The sequence below is a fragment of the Theropithecus gelada genome, chromosome 5, assembly GCF_003255815.1.
Source record: "Theropithecus gelada isolate Dixy chromosome 5, Tgel_1.0, whole genome shotgun sequence".
NCBI lineage: Eukaryota > Metazoa > Chordata > Mammalia > Primates > Cercopithecidae > Theropithecus > Theropithecus gelada.
Window position 1 is genome coordinate 149,293,865 of NC_037672.1, and position 21,681 is coordinate 149,315,545.

The 21,681-nt window shown below is 33.9% G+C and overlaps 1 protein-coding gene across 4 annotated transcripts in view; it reads right to left on the minus strand.

The window, feature by feature from the left end:
- Positions 1-2,568: 2,568 nt before the first annotated feature.
- The window catches only part of FBXW7 (F-box and WD repeat domain containing 7), a 210,653-nt gene continuing 191,540 nt past the window's right edge, over positions 2,569-21,681 (minus strand). For all 4 annotated transcript variants that reach the window (XM_025385823.1, XM_025385821.1, XM_025385825.1 and 1 more), the window contains 8 exons: positions 18,940-19,074; positions 13,774-13,897; positions 11,940-12,076; positions 10,874-10,987; positions 9,420-9,601; positions 7,343-7,568; positions 5,516-5,726; positions 2,569-4,459 (listed from right to left, as the gene is read on the minus strand). In XM_025385823.1, the coding sequence (XP_025241608.1) occupies positions 4,191-4,459; positions 5,516-5,726; positions 7,343-7,568; positions 9,420-9,601; positions 10,874-10,987; positions 11,940-12,076; positions 13,774-13,897; positions 18,940-19,074 (1,398 nt within the window). In that variant the 3' untranslated portion in view covers positions 2,569-4,190. The remainder of the gene's footprint in view (positions 4,460-5,515; positions 5,727-7,342; positions 7,569-9,419; positions 9,602-10,873; positions 10,988-11,939; positions 12,077-13,773; positions 13,898-18,939; positions 19,075-21,681) is intronic.

Consider the following 21,681-nt stretch of genomic DNA (forward strand, 5'->3'; position numbering starts at 1 on the left):
AAAATTATAAACAATTCTAATAAAAAATAATGAGATAATCAACTCTCTTTGCTCAATTCAACAAGTATACTAAGTACCTGCTACTGGCTTTTATGGGTTACTTTTGTGTCCTAATTTCAGCCTTAGTTTCAGGCAATGTTTGATATTTGGGAACTTGTAACATCTAAATATGAAGAGTGCCTAATCTGTTATGAAGATTTAAAAATGTACAGTTATATAAGGTGGTAAAGTTTTTCATTAAAAAGGCCACAAAATGGAGCTCTCTGTGACCTTTTTTTTTTAACTACAATATTTTGATTCCTGTAGAAGGATGCTAACGTTTTCCCTTCAAGCAAAGATGTACTTAATAAAGATCATTCATTTATTCTTAAAATGATGTTTAATGAACACTTAAACACAGTCATCCCTCTATTATTTGTGGGTTCTGCATCCACGGATTCAACCAAACGAGAATCAAAAGTATTTGGAAGAAAAAAGGGTGGTTATGTCTGTACTAAATATGTACAGAATTTTTGCCTTGTCATGATTCCCTAAACAATACAGTATAACTATTTACATAGTATTTACATTGTCTTAGGTATTATAAGTAATCTAGATACGATTTAAAGCATATGGGAGGATTTGCCTATATTACATGCAAATACTATTCCATTTTATATCAGTGACTTGAGCATCCATGAATTTTGATATCCACGGGAGTGAGGCTGGGGGGATCCTAAAACCAATCCCCCCTAAATCCTGAGGGATGACTGTATATACAAAACCACTGTTAGGTGCTCAATACCGGTCTATCTCACAAGGTTTCTTTAAGACTCAAATGAGAATCTAGGTGGCTCCACTTAAAAGAATGGATTGCTCTGTGTGTGTGTGTGTGTGTGTGTGTTCTATTTTTATTACATAATCTGAATGAGTCACAAATACATTCAATTCTCAAATATAGAAAGTTCTCTGGGTCTATTTACTTAAAAATTTTTAATAGAAGCTACCATTTACTAAGCTGTAAATGCCATCGGTATGCTATGTGCTTTACATTTCACCTAATCTTTATAATAACCTTAGGAGACGGGTATCCTCTACAATCTTAAATGAAGAAATACGAGGTCAAGAAACGTGATAAAGGTCCCCATAACTAGACCATATTAGAACTGAGATACGAATTCAGGGCTATTTGTTTGCAAAGCCTGTGAACTCATTCTATTCTCTAAAGTTCCAAAAATGGATGTTTCTCTTCAATTATAGTTAAGCCTCATTTATATGCTCTTATGAAACAATCAAGCGGTTTCAAGAACTATCAAATAGAATTACAACTTTTTCTTGACAATTCACGGTCATCAATGTGAACGCTAGTCACGGTTTGGGCTGTAACCTGGTTTACTCTAAAGACCCTGCACCTCACGGCCTAGTAGGATTTTTGCCTTGCATTTAACCAGTTAGTTTTTTGTTTTTTATTTCCTTTACCCTGTCACTTTTCCTTGTTATTTTTGTGTCTGTAATTTGCTGTGGACTAATAAACCAAATAACCAAATGTACAGGAATGGTATCTAAAGCAGTGGTTCCGAAACTTTAGTATCCACAACTCACCTGGTGAGCTAGTTTAAATGCAGGTTCTTGGGTCACACTCCCCAGATGTTCTGATTTAGTAGCTTTGGGAGAATGAGGCCCAGGATTTGCCCTATGAGTAAAGAACACATACTTTATGACTATGAGAAAAAAGGGGAGTCCATTTTTAGTAGCTTTTAGATATTCATCTAGGGCCTGGTTAGTTGAGATTACTGGATATATATGTATGTATGTGTGTGTGTGTATATATATCTATATCCATATATAGATACATCCTATTTGAGACATTAAATATTTTTAGAACTACATAGTTTCAAAAACAACTTTATTTTTTCCCCTTACATTATAAAATTTAGATTTGTTGAACAAAATGGCTACAGAAGAGTCAGAAAGTACCAGAAAAATGGCTTATTTCCCTCTCAAACCTTGCTTTAGTCTGTCAAACTTTCTTAAAGAGCAGCATGTATTTAGTCTTTGGAAATATGGGTTTGAGTTCTGGCATTCTGCTAGTTCTATGATTCGACAAATTGCCTAACCAGTCTCAGCTGCAGGTTTTTGCTCGTCTTTAAAATGGGAGATAATAGTGCCTACTTCTCAGGGATAGTGGGAGCTTGAGAGAGAATGAACAGAAAGTATCGAGGGTAAGCACTTAATATGTGGTCAAAATTTCAAAATGAATTTGTTATTTATAAGGCTTCTAGTTGTAATTATCACAAAAGTTTTGTTGATTCTTTGAGGGAACCAGATTTCATATTTATATACCCCAATGCAATCTACAGAGATGAGCACAGTGGAGTGTCCTCCTTCATAGTCGCGGAGAGAAGTAAGATTTGCAGTTGCAGCACATTATCCTTACTTTTGCTGTATAAAACAGGTCTGAAGTATTGATTTCTATGCCACACAGCAGGAGATGCAAAGAAACCAAGATTTTGCTGATTTAAATATTATAGACAAATCCTAAATACTTATAATGAAGGATTATTACTTCAGTGGAAGAAACAGGCATACTAACATGAAAAAACACATTTTATTGCACTTAAGTTATAAGAAAATAAAATTTCTAAGTGAATCAAACCATAGACACAATCCCTTTAAAGGTTGTTTTCCTCCATCATGTCAGGTTGTTACATAACTAAAATTAACCAACTTGAATCTGATTGCTTTAAATCAGACTATAAATAAAACAAACAAAAAAAATAAACAGAAGGAGGAAAAAAAGATCGCCTAGGATACAGTGTTAAACCACTTTCACAGTTCAGCTTGAGTTGTGGCTCTTGGAGAATGAGGCAAACCATTTGACTTTTTCATTCATTTTGTTTGTTTGCATGTGACGCCTTTACTACAAAAACTGAATAGTTTCTGCTTTGTCAGTTACTCAGAGCAATAAAACTGTAACAGTTGTTTTCCCAAATACTGTAAAACACTAAGACTGACCAGCGATTTTATTTTGTGTTTTATATATTTTTAAAATATTTTGTCAGTTTTACGATGTACGTTCATCCATTCACCACAGCCCTCAAAAAGAAAAGTTTCTCCACAGAACAGGCAAGTAATAGCTCTGTTCCAAGGAATGTGTTTTAAATTTTGCCCAGATAAAAGAAAATAAGCTTTGCACACACTCTCAATTATTTACTTGCAGGCAAACTTCACTCTTTATTATCTGAAACTCTTCCATTCTCAGCCTCTTAGAGGCACAGATGGCTCAAGTTTCAGTGGCAAAAAGTCTTTTTTCCGTAACCAAACTAGAGCAAATTTGGAATTCAGTCTGGGACTAAAACGTCACAGCAGAAAAAAAATAAAAAAAAATAATTTGCTTTTTTCTTTCTTTCATTTAGCAGCATAAATAAGTTTGGCCACTGGGAGTACAGTACAGGGGTGGGACAACAATCCCATATTTGAAGACCTACTTCTAGCACCAGCATCAAGAATTAAATCCATCTCAGGACTCACAGAACCCAGGACAACTTGCCACCTTTGAGCAACATATGCATTGAAGAATGTATATGGAAGCAACAGTAAATAGATAAACAGAGGCTAATACTGTGATTGATTGACATTGGCAATGGTTGGCAAAAAAGAAAAAAAAAAAAAAAGGTTTTCATGATAACTGTACAAAAACAATTCACAGTAATTTTTTTAAGCTTTTTCACTCCAGAAAAATGACTTTTTGTTGCAGATGCTCTCTAATTAGAAAGTCAACCAGTACTTGTTTTGATGTTATTGCAGTTCCTTTCTAGGTGTCTAGTTGTCAGTGGTAAAAGAACAGGCTAGCAGAATCTGTAATGATGTTTCAGCATTAACACTGCCCAATGAGCACTGGAGAAGAAAATAAAGAAATAATTGCACCTGGTTTGATTTAGAAAGTCTCATTTTGCAAAGCTGCCCTCAGTCAAAAGTGAAGCCTTTTATGTGATGAGACAGCAGACGCCTCTCTTGTCAGTTATGGTTTGTCATCTCTTCTTCTTTTCCTTCTTAGTCTGTAGGTCTTTTCAATCTGTTGCCCCAAGCCAACATCCTGCACCACTGAGAACAAGGGATTTTTTTCTTTTTCTTTTCTTTTTTCTTTTTGCAGGGGGAAGGGCAGGGAGTATATCGTCTACACAATTGGACAAATTCATCTTTTCTGCTCTTCACTTCATGTCCACATCAAAGTCCAGCACCAGCAGCTTGGTTTCTTCAGTCCCATTCCGACTCCCAACTGCACACACCAGCTTTGTGTTTGAGGCTCTGATCCGCCACACGACTCCCCCACTCCCCCCACTCTCCAATGTGACTAGGTTTCGAATAAATTCACCCGTTTTCAAGTCCCATAGTTTTACAGTTCCATCATCTGAGCTGGTAATTACAAAGTTCTTGTTGAACTGTAAACAGGTCACAGCACTCTGATGCTTGTTGGGACCTAGACAAAAACCAAAAGAATTTAATTACTGGTTAGAAATAATGGCTATGGGTTAGTTACATTATAATTTGTAGACTTCTACTTTACAACATACAATAAATGCAACATTTGAAATGATAGATATTTAGAAACCTATGTCCTCAGTATTTTAGGATCAGCAGGGATATAAGAAAATCTGGTAGCAATTTGTAACTGAAACATTAACTTTCAAGAGGCCTGTCTTCCAAGACGCTTGGTTAGCTACCAGACAAATGTCTTATTTTCTGGCTGTGTGAATGACAGCATTCCTTGGTGAGGATGCAGATAGTGCAACTCCATACATTCTGCTGATGGACAAATGAGCACTAAGAGATCTATTACTCCACCACTATGAACCACTCAAAGCTGAATGGTCACTATTCCAAAACTCTGAGAAGAGACAAAACCAACGAGTAAAAAGCTGCAATGTTGCCTATCAGATGCCGCCCCCCAACCCCCCGCCACCCCAGAAAAAAACGCTTTCTAAGGGCTATAACAAATAGAAAAAGTTAATCATGAGGCACTGCTGTACCTCATCTAATATTAGTGATTTTCACTTGTTTCTTTCTCTATTTTAGTAGGCACTATTATTCCTCTCCATTCCAGTTAAGCACGTGACTAAGAAGAGGCCAAATAAATTTTCTATCAAGGATGCTTTTGTTTTTTTCAATAAGGTAGCCCTTCAAAATTGGACTACAAATTCAAAATGCAATGGCCAATCAAAAAATATTAATAATGAGTATGTTGCTTCTATGATATAGCCAAGATCTTTCTTCTCACTGTTCTTAAAGGTTAAGTAGAGTAAATTGAACATGCAGGAAGTGATTAAACAATTTTATATTATATATTAAAAACACAGTTCAAAACATTTCCTCAAGAGTAGACTAGTTCTGTAAGTCAGGGTGAAAATATGCATAAACTTTTCTGAAGTAATCATTCCGTATGAGGTTCACTCTTTTTGTAATGCTAAAGCTCCATATTTCCGTTGAATAATGATCTCATTTTTAATGAACAAAACTAAACGTAACTAATACTTACCTTGCAATGTTTGTAAACACTGTCCTGTTTTGATATCCCAGATTTTAACTGTAGAATCTGCATTCCCAGAGACAAGAATATTGTCTTTGAGTTCCATTCCACTTGTTAACGACTGGTGCCCTGTTAACGTGTGAATGCAATTTCCTGTCTCCACATCCCAAACGCGAATTGATGTATCAAGAGATCCACTCACCACATGGATACCATCAAACTACAAAAGACACAGTTTATTAGAATAGAAGTACGGATGCTCTTCATATCAATTACTGACCTTAATCCTAGTAGGAAAGGGGGAAGAGGATGGGAAATGGGTAATGCCAGGAACAAAATGAGGTACTAAGGTAAAGTGGCAATGAGGATAAAGCGCATGCCAAGCCATTCTACAATGTATGTTCTCACACCTTTCTATCAGAAAGGTTCATCTTTATGGCAAGCTGCTTCAAACTAGATGCAGAAGCAACTTAAAATGAAAACAAAGCACCTAAAATGAACAATATATTAATTTTCAAATCATCTGGCCCCACCTAGCTATATATCATGGGTGACTGAGAGAATTGCTATTTGAGTTTTCCTTCCCACTAGGAAGCTAAGACTAATGACATAGCTTATGATAAACGGAGTGCTTATCAGCACTTAAGGCATGAAAAGGGCTAGAGATAACTTTCGTGATGTTCAAAAGTAAGTTCCATTAAAAACCGTGTGTAAAATAAAATTTCATTTATAAGAACCTAATGCTAATTAGGAAATGTGCCAAAAGATAATTGTATCTGGAATTAGAAGAGGTGGCATTTTGTTATCAAAAGCAAACTACATACCACCTCTTCTCCAGCTTCCCAGCTACACCAAAAGTCAACAACAATCTATCGTTTCTATATAATAATGTGGCTACCTCTTTTCTCAATCAAATGGGGTTATTTAAATTAGAATATTATATTCATTAAGCTTCTGAGCATATCACAAACAGGTGCAGCCAATTTCCCTTCCTCCAAATTCATCACCTTTTCTAATTTAGCAAACATCTTGATCATATTGTCAATATTTCATGACATGGACAATATTCCTTCGACAAAGAAACAAATATCCTAAGAACAGAATTGACAGTACTAAGATTATGTGCTAATTTGCTGAACATTAATGGGCAATAACTAATAAATAAACTATATAGGCTGTAGGAAATATTTTTACATTGAAAATGTTGCCTTTCTGGAAACAAAACAAGATTCATATTCTAAACTTCCTATTCATCTAGTCAATGATCTTAAAATATGGCAATGTTTTCAAGGATATGGGCTTGAAATGTAAACCAAAAAAAAAAAAAAAAATCTGTTTAGTCAACTTTACTTCCTTATGACTACAAATCAGTGGGCCTGGGACAGTAGAGTGCTTTATGCAGAAAGGATCTATTTCCACTTTGAATGGGGATGGAATCACAATTACATGGTCCATCAACTTTCAGCTATCAAAGCAAAGGGTCAGCTTTGGGCCATATTAATCCTCTGCAAAGGAGTTTCTTAAAATCCAGGTTACTCTCCTATGAGACTATTTAACCATTAATTAATATAGCAAACCTTAGAGTCCCAAATTGTCAGGTTACAAGACAAATATTTGTATTTAGAGGAGAAATAGATCACAGAAAATTGAAAGCATCTAAATAATTTTGAAATTTACATTTTCTTCATGCCAATTTTAATGTATATAAAAACAGCAGAATAATCTGGTTAATCTTTTTTGGATTGTACTGGAGCAGCAATTTGACAGCGATTATCTGAGTAAAACAACCTTATGATTCATCAGGAGAGCATTTAAGGGAGAGATAAGAGATCTTACCTGTAATGAATAGACTCTATTAGTATGCCCCTGCAACGTGTGTAGACAGGTTTCAGTCTCTGGATCCCACACCTTTACCATAAAATCATATGCTCCACTAACAACCCTCCTGCCATCATATTGAACACAGCGGACTGCTGCAACATGACCCATCAAAACATGTAAACACTGGCCTGTCTCAATATCCCAAACCCTAAGAGTGGCATCTCGGGAACCGCTAACAACTCTGCAGAGGGAAAAACAGAAAAACAAAACAAAACAAAAAAACCCATGTTTAGAATTTTTAATAATATGAGAAAACATGATAGATTTAGTCAAGGTTTTTTAGCTTTCTTTTTCTTACACAGGAACAACTCTTGTCAAAAGAAATCCTATGTAAAACCTTGGTATATAAACATACAATAAGGGAATGGGAAGTTGGGAAGCCTAGAATGCCTCATGCTTGGTTCCCTGACCTGTGGACCTTAGTTCCAGCACCTCGAGGTTCTGTGGGACTGAGTTTGAAAACCACTGTACTGCATTTTTTTAAAAAGCAGCAGTAGCTGCCTCTAAATATATACAATAAGATTTTGATTTTAGAAATAAAATGTTAATGTGGGCATGTGTATAAAATGTTAATGGGAGAACTCCAGGTGGTAGGCGTTTAAAGAATTTAAATTTTCTTCTTTATGTTCTTTGCCATTTTCCAAAATTTCAATTATGGATGCATATATTCCCTTGTGATTAGGTAAAAAATTCAATAAAGGTTATACAACAAAACAAGTCAGGATTTGGAATTTAAACAGCTGCAGATTTGTGTTTACACTATACATTCCAGTAAAAATTCACCAGTTTTAGACATGTCCTCAAACACAGGCTGCTTATGCTTTTAATGATTAGATTTATAAATATGCAATAGGCTATAAAAATATTGATATGGATCTTAAAAGATATGTACATCTTTAAAAACAATGGCTATCCCTTAAACATGTGGTTCAACATTAGCGCTACACTCTCCTGAAAACCAGAGCAATATGCAAATACTGTAATCACTTTTGGATTACAAAACAAAGCTGAAAACTCAGGTATCCTTATGTCATTCTGAAGAGATAAAGAAATACCACAGTTTCCATACTGGAAAAATTACAAAATTAAAGGGTTGAGATTTAAGTCAGAACACAATGGAACACAATGGAAACATATTACAAATCTGGTGTGAAATCTGCTTAATGTAATGGTTCTTAATATAAGAAGATGCTATAGACAGAATTAAAGGTAAAGACTGCCATTGATTCACTGTGAGGACCTTTCAGAGAGACCTTTTTTGACAAATGAGGCAGAAATCACACTTGTTTAACAGGGGTATGATGAAGATAATAGAAAGATAGGATTTTAATAGGAGGGCTTTACAGGAGGAGATAAAAGTAACAGCAAAGGCACTGAGAAGAAAAAGTCAAGCAATCCAGTTTGGCAGACACCATTTTGAAAACTGGATTGAGGATTTCTTCCTTAATTCGTTAGTCAACAGTAGGCTCACAAAGACTTAAGAACTGGGCAGTGACACTATCATAATTATAAAAGGACTGTATGTCAGCATATAAAATGTAAGATGACCAAGTTAGAAAATTGTGACACTAGTTCAGAATGAGAGAACAAATTACTCACAGGCCTCAGCTTTTGCCTAGACTTAGAGATAGGGTGGGTGTAAGGTGGGTAGGTAATTTAAAAAGGCTCAGACGCTTGAAGCCTGAATTTGTCCCACTTGCAGAAATAAGAATATCAAAAAAAGAGAGAGAAAAAATGATTTCTGCTTGAACATGATGAGTCATCAAAGATACAGAACAATAAAAAGGATTAGAGAGTAGAGAGCTTCAAAGAGGAAGCCGACAACACTAGCAAATGAAAAAGGAAACTTACAGACAATCCCCAATTTTAAGACAAAACGCTATGGCTTTCCTAGAATAGAACCATCTGAAGTCTAATAATTAAATGTAATTTAAGAACTCATTGTCACTATTTCAGTAACTCTATACAGAAAGCGCCCAAATTCACAAATAATAGAGGAAGAAGTCCCAACCACGATAAGATTTTCCCTTACCTTTTTTCATGAAGATGCATACAACGCACTGTGGAAGTATGCCCATATAAGGTGTGTATACATTCTCCAGTCTCTGCATTCCACACTTTGAGAGTCCGATCGGTAGATCCACTAATGATGATGTTGTCTCTCATTTGTGATGACCATACTCCACCTGTATGTCCCACTAATGTTCTCAGACACTGGAAAAACACTTAAGATGATTACTTTTGGGTAGAAAGGAAAAGTGATTTAAATAAAATTTAATAGCTCATTAAAATTTGGAGTAAAGTTATTTATTCAATTTGTTTGGCTCTTCAGAAAATATTATTTTACACATCCGTATAAAATGATCCCATCACTATTTATAGTTTTGTTTATTCAAAGCATTATAAATTTATATAAGCACAAGCAATTGAGGAACATGTAGAAAGCAAACATATGATATAAAATATGATATAATAAAAAGGAAACATGATATGAAAGCAATTATGATAGCTCTGGTCTCTTTGATGAAAAAATACTGAAATTGCAACTGGGTTTCTTCCATGGGAATAGATTCAATGAAAGTATGCCAACAGTATTGGGTGTGGCTACATACCACATTTCATCTGAATCTGCCCCAGGGCAGTAGTTAGGAGCCAGTGAAGCTACTTCTAGACAAGTAAAGACAGACATTAAGGCCCTGAAATAAATCCCAAACTAATATTACACTATGGAAATATAAAGCTGCTTTAAAAAATTTTAACATCTGACTTGGCGTATTTATAAGATACTTGCCAAGAAGCACCATGGTAAAAGACATTTTAAAAGACATGGATTTTTTTTTGTTTTCATACTCTCTTCTGTTATTTTTTAGGTGGCAATTACTTAATTCATGAAAATATTCTCTACTGGACAGATACAAATAAATATTTGCTAGAGAATCATTAAGGTATGATATGGTACACGGTCAAGCTGATTGCTTGGGCTACTTTTTTCTTCAAACTTACATTTAAATGCCTACTCCCCTCTCATCTCACAAGGGTTTGAGATAAGTATAAATTAACATGATTTATTAAGTTCTAACCTATAGGTAGGTTATCAATAAAGCAGTTCATAAGGAAAAATAAATATCCCTCAACCATACTTTTGAAAAACATTACAAAGTAATGAGGTATAACTTAGACAGTAAATAAAAGTAGGGACAAATTGAGCCAAGAAAAATATAAAGCACCCTTGAAAATGTTAAAATATCTGTCACCAACTACGTAAATGAAAAAAAATTAATGAAACCTCTATCATGAGAAACATCATTATCCTCATGCCATTGATTTTCATAAATATGGGGGAAAAAGCTAAGTTACGAGCTCTGATATTTGCTATCCCAATAATTGAGAATCAAGAATGAATTCTGATTTTCTTTTTTCCAGTTGCTACTTGCAATGCTATACACAAAATTGTGACTTTGTGAAGTGTAGGAAGAGTAAACTTACTTTGCCCGTGACTGCTGACCAAACTTTTAGAGTGTTGTCATCAGAACCACTAACTATTCGGTTACCACAAAACTGTAAGCATGTGATCACATGATCATCATGTCCTTTCAGCACCTATAAGATAGATGTACAGATTAGAAATATGTTAATTAAATTATGTTCTTTAAAACACTGGTGAAGAAAAAAATGAAGGCACAAACAGGAACGGTAATTTGTAGTCTTATCTCTAGAATTATAATTTATATAAAATATAAAGCATTATTTTTCCTGGCTGACGAATTCAGAATTAAACATTTTATTGTTTCCATAGTCTATTATTTATACTCAAAACATCAACTATTAAAGTTTTACTGCATCAAGACCTCATGAAGATGGTTCGAACACCAATGTATTTGACAATAATCTATTTTATCTGTTCAAACAAGAAGAATATGCCTCTAATTTTTACAACTTTGACACACAAGAACAAAATACGCATCTATTAACCACAAAGAGTAACAATTATTAGCATTCTCAAAACAAAAAAAATCTATAACATATACATATTAGTATCACAATGTCTCCCCAAACTGTTTTTTTCCAGTTGTAAAAATATGCTCAATAATTTAAAGTGTTCTTAACATTCTTTATATATTTGAAACGTTTTAATACAGAAAACCAGAATTATGCTTCAATTTATAAAAATAAGACACACGAAAGCCACCAACACCAAAACACAGACACTCCTCAAAAAATCATGTTTGGACTATGTGATCAGAGAAGGCAGCAAATTCTCAGGTAGAATGTGTATGACACAGTACAATTCAACAGGATATTGAGAGATTTTCATTTAAGTAAGATAAAAAGATACTCAATTTAACTTATCTTTTGTTCAAGCACAATTAGTTGTCAGATTAATTAGCAATAAAAGAATACTGTCAGTAATACTTTCAGTTATTTTAAAATATATGGTTTTCTTTCCACAGAAGAGAAGTGTCAAACTATACAGTTTGCCAAGAAGTGAAATAGTACACTAGGTACTAACACTGATTAATGGTTTCTGTTACACTGTGCAGAGTTCAGTTACCTTAGGAGATTTGAGTTCTCCTCGCCTCCAGTTAGTATCAATTCTGTGCTGTCTGATGTATGCACTTTTCCATGGACTGTGTATGAAACCTGGTTTTATTACTTTTCTTCTCTTGATGTGCAACGGTTCATCAATCCCTGAAGTGTTACAGGTCAAGAGTAAATTGCCTTCACCAACAATAACAATTATACATTTTATAAAGTATTCCATCTTTCTCTCTGCTCAAAACCACTGAAATGTAAGACACTGTCCAATTTCTAATACTGTTATCACAGTTTATAGCAATAATGTAAAGTTTGCACTTTATATGGCATATTTTTGTATTCACTATTTCATTTCTCAAAATGATTCTAAAAGATGCTGGCGAAGATGTGAGGAAATTGGAATGCTTGTGCAAATGGTGCAGCTGCTGTGGAAAATAGTCTGGTGGTTCCCCAAAACAAACACAGAATTAACATATGATCTAGCAATTCCATTTCTGGATACATAAGCAAAACAATTAAAGGCAGAGCCTTAAACAGTTATCTGTACACCTATGTTCACAGCAGGATGACTCATAATAACTAAAAGGTGCAAGCAATCCAAGGGCCCATCGACAGATGGATAAACAAAATGTAGCATTAGATACATATACACAATGGAATAAAGGAAATTCTGACACATGCTATGACATGGATGAACCTTGAAGACATTACACTAAGTGAAATAAGCTGATTACAAAAGGAAAAATATTGTATGATTTCACTTATATGAGGTAGCTAGAGTAGTCAAACTCATAGAGACAGAAAGTAAAAGGGTGGTTGCCAGAGGCTGTGGAGAGGAATAATGGGGAGTTATAACAGGGGGCATGGAGTTTCATGTGAGGAAGATGAAGTTCTGAACACAGATGATAGTGATAGTTGCAGAACAATGTGAATGTACTTAATGCCACTGAAATGTACATATAAAAATGGTTAAATTGATAAACTACATATATGTTATCACAATTTTAAAAAGATCATTAAAAAATGATTATATGGGAGAAGGGAAGGCAGAGATTAATCCCACTTTATGTATACAGATACTTAAGAAGGAAGATTTCACTGATTAATCCAAGTCCTACAGAGGTGAAAAGCAGGATGAGAAACCAAGTACCCTGGATCTTTACCTCAAACCTTTATTAACTGGACTAACCATCAATGCTTCCCACTTGACTATAACCACCATGAAGGGAATGATCACCTATAGAGTACCTGCATCATGCTCTATGATTCTTTCTAAAAAAAATTTGCTTCTGAGGCACATAATACTTTTATATTTTTTCAAAAATATTTTTCTGGATGTCTGCTGGGGAAAACAACAATAAAAACAACAAAACAGCTCTCCCAATACAAAGGATAACTATTCCTCTACTAAGGAAAAAAACAGGTTTCAAGAACATAAGCTCCATGACAGAAAGAGAACTTCAGTTCACTACTATATCCCCCACCTTGAAGAAATGTCTGGCTCATAGGAGGTGCTCAATAAACATTTATGAAAAGAATTAATTAATACTAAATATTTGGATATTTAATTGGAAATGTAATTTTGGGCTTTCCTTTAAATCATCCACATCTTGACTTTTTCATTGTTTATTAATTCTACTAGTGATAGGAAGCAAATCAGATATATTTGCTATTAGTTATATTGCTTGTTAAAGGGGTTAGCTGTAAGATTTGGCTCATTTCAATGTGTAGAATAATCTTTGGTTTTTATTATAAGTAGGTGAATATTATTTTTATTTTTTCTACTTGTTTTCAGAATCACTCTGCTTTTCAAAGTATAAACATATTCTCTGTGCAATTTTGAACCTTACCCTCTTCTTTGCATTTCTCTCTCCAGAGAAGGTTGTCTTCAGCCAAAATTCTCCAATAGCGACATGTCTGAGCCGCTTGTAGCAGGTCTTTGGGTTCCAGGAATGAAAGCACATAGAGTGCCAACTAAGAAAAAAATGCATAGTATAATACCCATATTTAAATAAATATATATATTATATAAGTTAATTATTCTCCACAGGATGAGATACTTGATAAATATAATTCTGCACTCTGATTTTTAAAATTATGAAAGGCAGTAACTTCAGTCCTAACAAATATATACCAGATAAAAAACACACACACACCTTATGGTTTTTATGAACTTCACTCTACTCTTTACCTCTTCAGGGACTACTGATTAAAGCTCTCTGTCTCTGCTCTTGCCTTGCTCTGTGAACCTCAACTTAATTCTTTTTTTAAAAAATGTTATTAGTTGTTTAACTTTGTTCTCTATCCTACTACAATGTAAATTCACTGAAGATAGGACCTAAATGCTTGCCTGACAGACAAGAAATAATTTTTATATATTCTGTGTGGTATGACTTCAGATCATTTCTGATTGATATATATCATAATTAACAGTCTTCAAATCAAAGTGTTTATTATCATAATGAACTTTTGAAACACTTACATCCTTGACTGTAAATGACAAAGGGGGACAATTATTAAACCATTCCATAGACATATAAAAGTAATTGAGTTCTAATTACTTTACATTACTTATAAGGATCTTCTTGATGGGCCACACAGAGTTGTATATTTGAGCTAACTCTTTGGTATACCACTGATTTAAAAATTTTGTTTATAATACTTGTAAACTATTAATTTTTTTCAGTGTGTCAGTTCAAATAAAGAGGAAAAATAAAGAGAAAAAAAAAGGGGAATTATAGCCTCTGACTGTTTATTCAAATAGCCTCACATATCACATAAAATTTTAAATTATGATACAAGGAAAACCATTTAAATAGAGCAATTAAGTTCAGTTTTCACAAGAACTAAATGACAAGAACTAAAACAAATTATCCATTAAAGGGTCAAGGGTCATATAGGGAGTAAAAGCACAATTTTAATTATTTTTGATGCTAAATATAAATTATATAATATAAATTATGCTTTCCCAATGACTTTACATATATAAGAAGTTCATCATGGGCTGGTGTGGTGGCTCACTCCTGTAATACCAGAACTTTGGGAGGCCAAGGTGGGTGGATCACTTGAGGCCAGAAGTTCGACACCAGCTTGGCCAATGTGGTGAAACCCCATCTCTCCTAAAAATACAAAAATTTGCCAGGTGTGGTGGTGCACACTTATAATCCCAGCTACTCGGGAGGCTGAGGCACAAGAATCACTTGAATCCGGCAGGTGGAGGTTGCAGTGAGTCAAGATCACGTCGCTGCACTCCAGCCTGGGTGACAGAGTAAGATTCTGTCTCAACAACAACAGCAAAAACTTACCATTAATTACATATTTACTATGTATTTGTTGAATATTATATATTCAGTATACTCAGTAAATACTGTGTATACAAAATACTCCAACCAGCCGGTATTCAGTTTACTACTACTACTGATGAATGATAGTGAAAAACTTTTTGTGAAATAATTACTTTTGGTATATCAGAGAAGACCAGTATTATGCAGAGAAGCTGAGTCGTTTAAAATAAAAAGGTATAACTATATTCAACAATACTCACACATATGTAATCTCAATATTGTACTTAATGGATACTCCAAAAGCCACTTAATTTGGGAATTAGCAATCAATCAAAGCCTGAGCAAGTTCACTTTGTGTCAGTATAGCAGTAATGTGATGTTACCATTATTAGTCTGTGTGTAATTGTAATTTAACATAGAAGTTATCAGGCACAAAAATATTTGTGCAAAAGAGATGCTAATTAATGACCAAGATATTTATCTAAAAACAGAAAAAGTCTACTCTTTTCTTTGCTTTAGTTACCTAACTAAAGTAGAAATCAGGTAATATACAGAAATAGTCAATGGATCTTAAAGACTAGGAAACAACAAATCCAGAATAGCTTAGATTTCAAAAGTATATCCCCAAATCACCAGGTAAAACTTCCAGCATTAATAGCGATTATGAGATCATCTAGTCCAGTGCATTAAAGAGAAACATAAAGAAATACTAAGGCGCTAAAGAAAGTTGAAGTGCTAACTCTATAGGTTACTGGCACACCTTCCTTAAAAGTAGTGAAGACCCTAACTCAACCAAGAACTTCAACTTATTAAATGTTTGCCTGTTTACATCTAGCCAGTTCCATCAAAACATCTAAGCAATACACAAAACACACAAAGCAAAACAAAAAAAATACAAATTAAAAAATCAGAAAAGAAGGTTAAACTAGAGAAAAAGTAGAGCACAAATATGCTGTCAACAAGGTATGTCTTACAAGGTTTTGAATTAAACTGCCAGGCCAAAAAGAAAATAGCAATTAGTTGCATGATTCTTACTATGTATTATGAGGGAGTATACCAGTTCCCTCAAAGGAAGCAAGGTTTTGTCATGTAGGGCTCTGAAATGGACTGAATGTCTATATTCCCTCAAATTCATGTTGAAATCCTAACCCTCAATGTAGGAAGTGAGGTGGTTGGAAAATAATTAGGTCACGAGGTTGGAGTCCTCATGAATGGAATTAGTACTCTCATAAAAGGGACATCCGCCCCTATGCCCACCCCCACCCCCCAAAAAAATTAACCAAGTGTGGTGGCACATGCCTGTAGTCCTAGCTACTCAAGAGGCTAAGGTAGGAGAATCGTTTGAGCCTAGGAGTTTGAGGCTGCAGTGAGCTATGATCATTCTGCTGCACCCTAGCCTGGGCAACAGAGTGAGACTCTGTCCCACCACTATGGTAGGGAGTTGCGGGGTTCTTATAGCCAAGTCATGCAGTTAATGCAGTTTTCTATTCATTTGTTTTAAAGGTAAAACCCAGATAAGTATTTCTTCCTAAAGACCACTTCTGCCAGAGAAAAGCTCTTGAATTGAAACCTATTTCAGATAATTATCTTTTCCTTGTCCAACTCTGTAAGAATTGCTATTTTTTATTTTTCTTTATAACCTATATAAAAGACAACCATGTTGTACATAGAAGGTAGCCAGTATTTTCCCAGATTTGCTGTATTTCAGTGGATTAAACTAGTCAAGGAAAAAAAATTTTTTTTTAATGTTGGCTAATCCTCTATTAAGAATTTCGGGTTTTGCTCTAGATCACCTACTCTAAGATTATGATTTTCCTGGTATTCACTTATAAAATAAAGACAATGTTATTCATCACAACCCTCCCATGTGAAACTAGTGAGACTTTTGTCAAGCTTTTTGAGATTAGTAAGTAAATGTTTGTAAATAGTTTTGATATGTCCAAAGGAATTATAAGAAAAATAAGTCCATTTCCTGACAAGAAGGTAATAATGTTTTAAATAATAATACTTTGTTTCTGAGAAGATAATATTTTCTATACCATTATTTATCCACATAGACAAGCATTTTTCAAAACAGGAAATGTTTTTCCTGGTAGTTGAAAACAAGAGGGAAACACAGATGATATGCTAAACCAAGGCTCTCCCTTAGTCTCCTATCTAATTTCACTTCTTTTTCCCCAGGCAATCCTTAAAAGAACACTTAAACCGAAAGAATCTTTATTGGATTTACCCTGGTTATTGATTATTTGTTTTTAATTCTTAGATTTTTCAAAATACTTTCATATTCTGATCTTAAACCACATTTTGCGTGTTAAGAAGTTATTATGGAAATTCAAATAAAGCAAAACAAACCAAAAACCTCACCATTATTAGAAATAAGAGAAAAAAATGAAATGAGAAAGTCTGCCTTTTAACCAAAATGATACCCTCTAAAATACGGAGGATATCACTAAGAAAACTACGGAGAATATATCAAAGGTGAAGAAAATCACTTTCAGTCAAATACTTATGTAAGTGTTTCCCATTATTAATGCCCTTCTGGAAGCAAAGAGAGCTGCTGTCACTTTCATAAGCTAAATCTATTCAAAGGATTCAGTTTTAGAACGAGTTAGCAAAACTAAAAATTTTCTTCTGGGCCAACGTCATTTTTAAAAAGCACTCAGTAGAAAACGCATTTCAGGAAGAAGAGATTTTCTATACTTTGCTCTTTGCTGGTTCCATGCATTAAATATGACACAACTATTTTATTCATATCCAACATGCAATTCTAATTGGGACTACCTTTAATATCATTAGGATATTTAGAATGATAATCTTAAAAAATGACTCCGTTTCTGTTCAAATTTGAAGTTTCAGGATAATTTGAAATGGTATATTAGTATTTTATATTGTATTCTTAGCTGATATATAACTAGTGGCATACACATATGACTTACGAAAATATAAATCATGGTGATGCTGATTATTTAATGTTATATTATTTCTGTTCACTGACAAAACAAAATTACTAGGTCTATAATATCAATAAAGGAACTGTATCTAAACTATGCCTTATTTATAGTTATGAATGCCCATATAATAGTTATGAATGCCCATATAATCAGTCTATAATAGTTTCAGCTTACATAAAAATATAAAAAGAAATAGGCATAAGAAGTGCTTTTAGCATATAATTAGTATGGGATATCTGTATTTGCGTAATGGAGATGGGGAGGAGAATGATTAGAAAAATATACACACGTGAAATTATAATATTTGTATTTAAAATAATTACACGATGTAAGTACCAGAGAAAAACTATTGGTCTTGAAGGGACTTAAGATATACAATAAAATAAGAGAAAAAATATTGCTATTTTAATAAGGTCAGAATTTTAAAAAATCTACTATAATGAATATACCAAGATAACTAAAGGCTGGGCTTCAAATAACCCTGCAAAAAAAATATTGGTAAATAAATAATCAAATTAGTGAAACTCAATAGTTACTCTCATATATATGACTTATTCAAGTAGTGGAAAAGAGTTACTTAGTCCCTATGCATACTTTAATCTGACAATTACATTATTAAGTCATGGCAATGTATCAATTTACAGCCCTCTTTATCACTAATTAAGAGTGTCAAACTGACAATACTGAATACAATAATTAGCATGACAATGTTTAAAGGTGGTAGCTGTTGAGTTATATATTCAAATAACACCCAATGAAGAATGTAATTGATAATCTTTACCTCTTTAGGGAGCAATGAAATGAAGTCTCGTTGAAACTGGGGTTCTATCACTTGCATCATATGTTTTACTTGTGTTGGTTCACAACTATCAATGAGTTCATCTAAAGCAAGCAATTTCTCTGGTCCGCTCCAGCTCTATCAAAGAGAATTAGAAATTTTTATTGTGTTAACAGATGTCCCAAATTATAGGCTTATAAAGGAAAACTCACATCTACACACAAACATAGTTGAACAAGGTAGAATTGTATAAAAAGTGGCTCCTTACAGTGACATTTTTTCCACAAGGCATTGAAGAATGCATTTAATTTCATCGCTTACCAACCACTTTCATTTTGTAAAAGGTTTAAAAAAAAATCATGTTTGACAGAAAAATAGTTTTTCATTACATTATTATAATAGTTGTATGTTCATCTACCACCAAGTCACTAATTGAGAAGCCAAAATTTTATTCCAGAAACATCATTTTGGGTTACTGAGTAAATAATAGAAAATTTTGACAATTTTGAGCACCATAAAATTAGACGGTTTTAATAAGGCATCATCTGAAAGGAGACGAGCAACATCATTCAGAGAAAAATCAGTAACTGGATATATTACACATTTGACAAGTGTCTTCCACAAATTAAACAGGTTTTGATTTGTTATGTGAAAACAAATACACAACAGAAAATTGAATAAACAATAAAAACAATAAACAATAGAAAATAGTAGCTGATAGTGGTAAAATTAGAATATAAACAAAGGCCAAAAGCGGGTAAGAAAGAGATACACTATAAAAACACAAAAACACACAATTATGCTTCAGAAATAAGAGTTCCTTTAAATGACATCAGGGGATCATCTTAAAACATTATTATTTTCCCCCCAGTGAAGAACACCTGCACAGAAAAGCCATGGTTCTTAAAAGGAAAAACTAAAATGCCATGTGAATAATTCAAAATGTTACAATTTCACACATTTAATTAACCTCATAATACTTAAATGAAAGAACATTCTTAAGCAGGCCTTTCTTTCTGCAAGTCTATACTGATTTAAGTACCATTGTAAGAATTATTGTGTCCACTTCAGAAGTGGGTGAATACAGAATAGGCGAAGTTTTCAGCTAAAAAGATCTGGATTTTGCCATTCCATTTCTTGTCCAAACAAGAAAACTTGATCCAAGACATGAAATATGTAATAACTGACAAGAGATACACTAAGGATATGAGGAGCTGTATTTGGAATACTTTTTATTTACCTCTGTGGAATCTACAATGAACTTCTTCTGATCTTTCTTATCATAAAGTATGTGTTAAATTGGCAATACCATAAAACATTTCAATGGTATTTATTTCCACAGTATATTCCATATTACCACCTAATGTTAAGGAAATACAGGTTCCAACCAGTTGTGTCCCTTCCTTTTGCTTCTACAAATACATGTATCCAGAACATTCACCCTGAGTCTTACTTTGTACCTTTTTTGGTCAGGGGGAGGATTTATTATACATAGAAATGTAAAATACTCATAAACATGTATATGTATACACGTGACCAATTAAAAGCAGTTAATTTGAAGTTTAATTATCTTGTTTGGTTTCTCTCACATAACTTCAAATACTGGTTTAAACTTACCTCTTTGACATAACTTATAGTGATCAATCTCCACTCATGTCTCTCCATTTGGTACCAACAGAACAAACTCATTAATTTATTGATTCACATCCCTCACAGGATTTGAGGTGGGTTTTGATAAAATGCTATTCCTCTCCATCTACATCACAGACAACGCATGGACACTAGTATAAGGACATGCTCATTTTGAGTGATGGATAACTATGCTGACTTGATTAAAATGTAGCTTTAGGCCAGGTGCGTAGGCTCATGCCCGTAATCCCAGCAGTTTTGGGAGGCAGAGGCAGGAGGATCACTGGAGCTCAGGAATTTGAGACCAGCCTGGCAACATAATGAGACCATGTCTCCATAAAAAAATAAGAAATCAGCCAGGCATGGTGGAATGCGCCTGTAGTCCCACCTATTTAGGGAGCTGTGGCAGGAGGTCAAGTCTGCAATGAGCTATGATCACGCTACTGCACTCCAGCCTGGGTGACAGGGTGAGACTTTGTCTCAAAAAAAAAGCTAATATATGAGACATATCTTTTATCAAGGCTTTTGGAGGATAGGGTGTAGAATTAAAGAAGACAGGACAGACGAACAGATGATAAACATCTAATTCAGACCTTAGCTAAGTATCTGAAACTGTGTCAGAAGTTTCCATATATTTAAGAAAAAGTACATGGAAAAAAATCATGCCTGTATAACAAAATATATCTAAGACTCTAAACAATATTTGAAACGATGCATTTTTATTTTAAATAATCTGTAATAAGAATCAAAGACAATTAAAAATGTCTCAATTTAAATTATATATACACTCAGTAGATGTTACTTCGTGTTATTTTATTAAAAAGTATACCACTGATAAAGATGAGTAGCATAAGAAAATAAGACTGTTTCCACTGACCATACATATTCAACAGTTCTATTGGTTAAAATCACATCTCTTTGGTGATTCTAAACAAAGATCTGGACCATAAAAACAGCTTTCCTCTCTCCAGCCTGGAGTCCTTCCTGAACTTCAGACCTATGTATGTTGTTGCTTTTTCAACATCTATTTTTGGGTATGTAATTGAAACTTAACATGTCTATGATCTTTCCCTCCAAATCTATACTTCCACAGTCTTCCTCATTTCAGTAAAATAA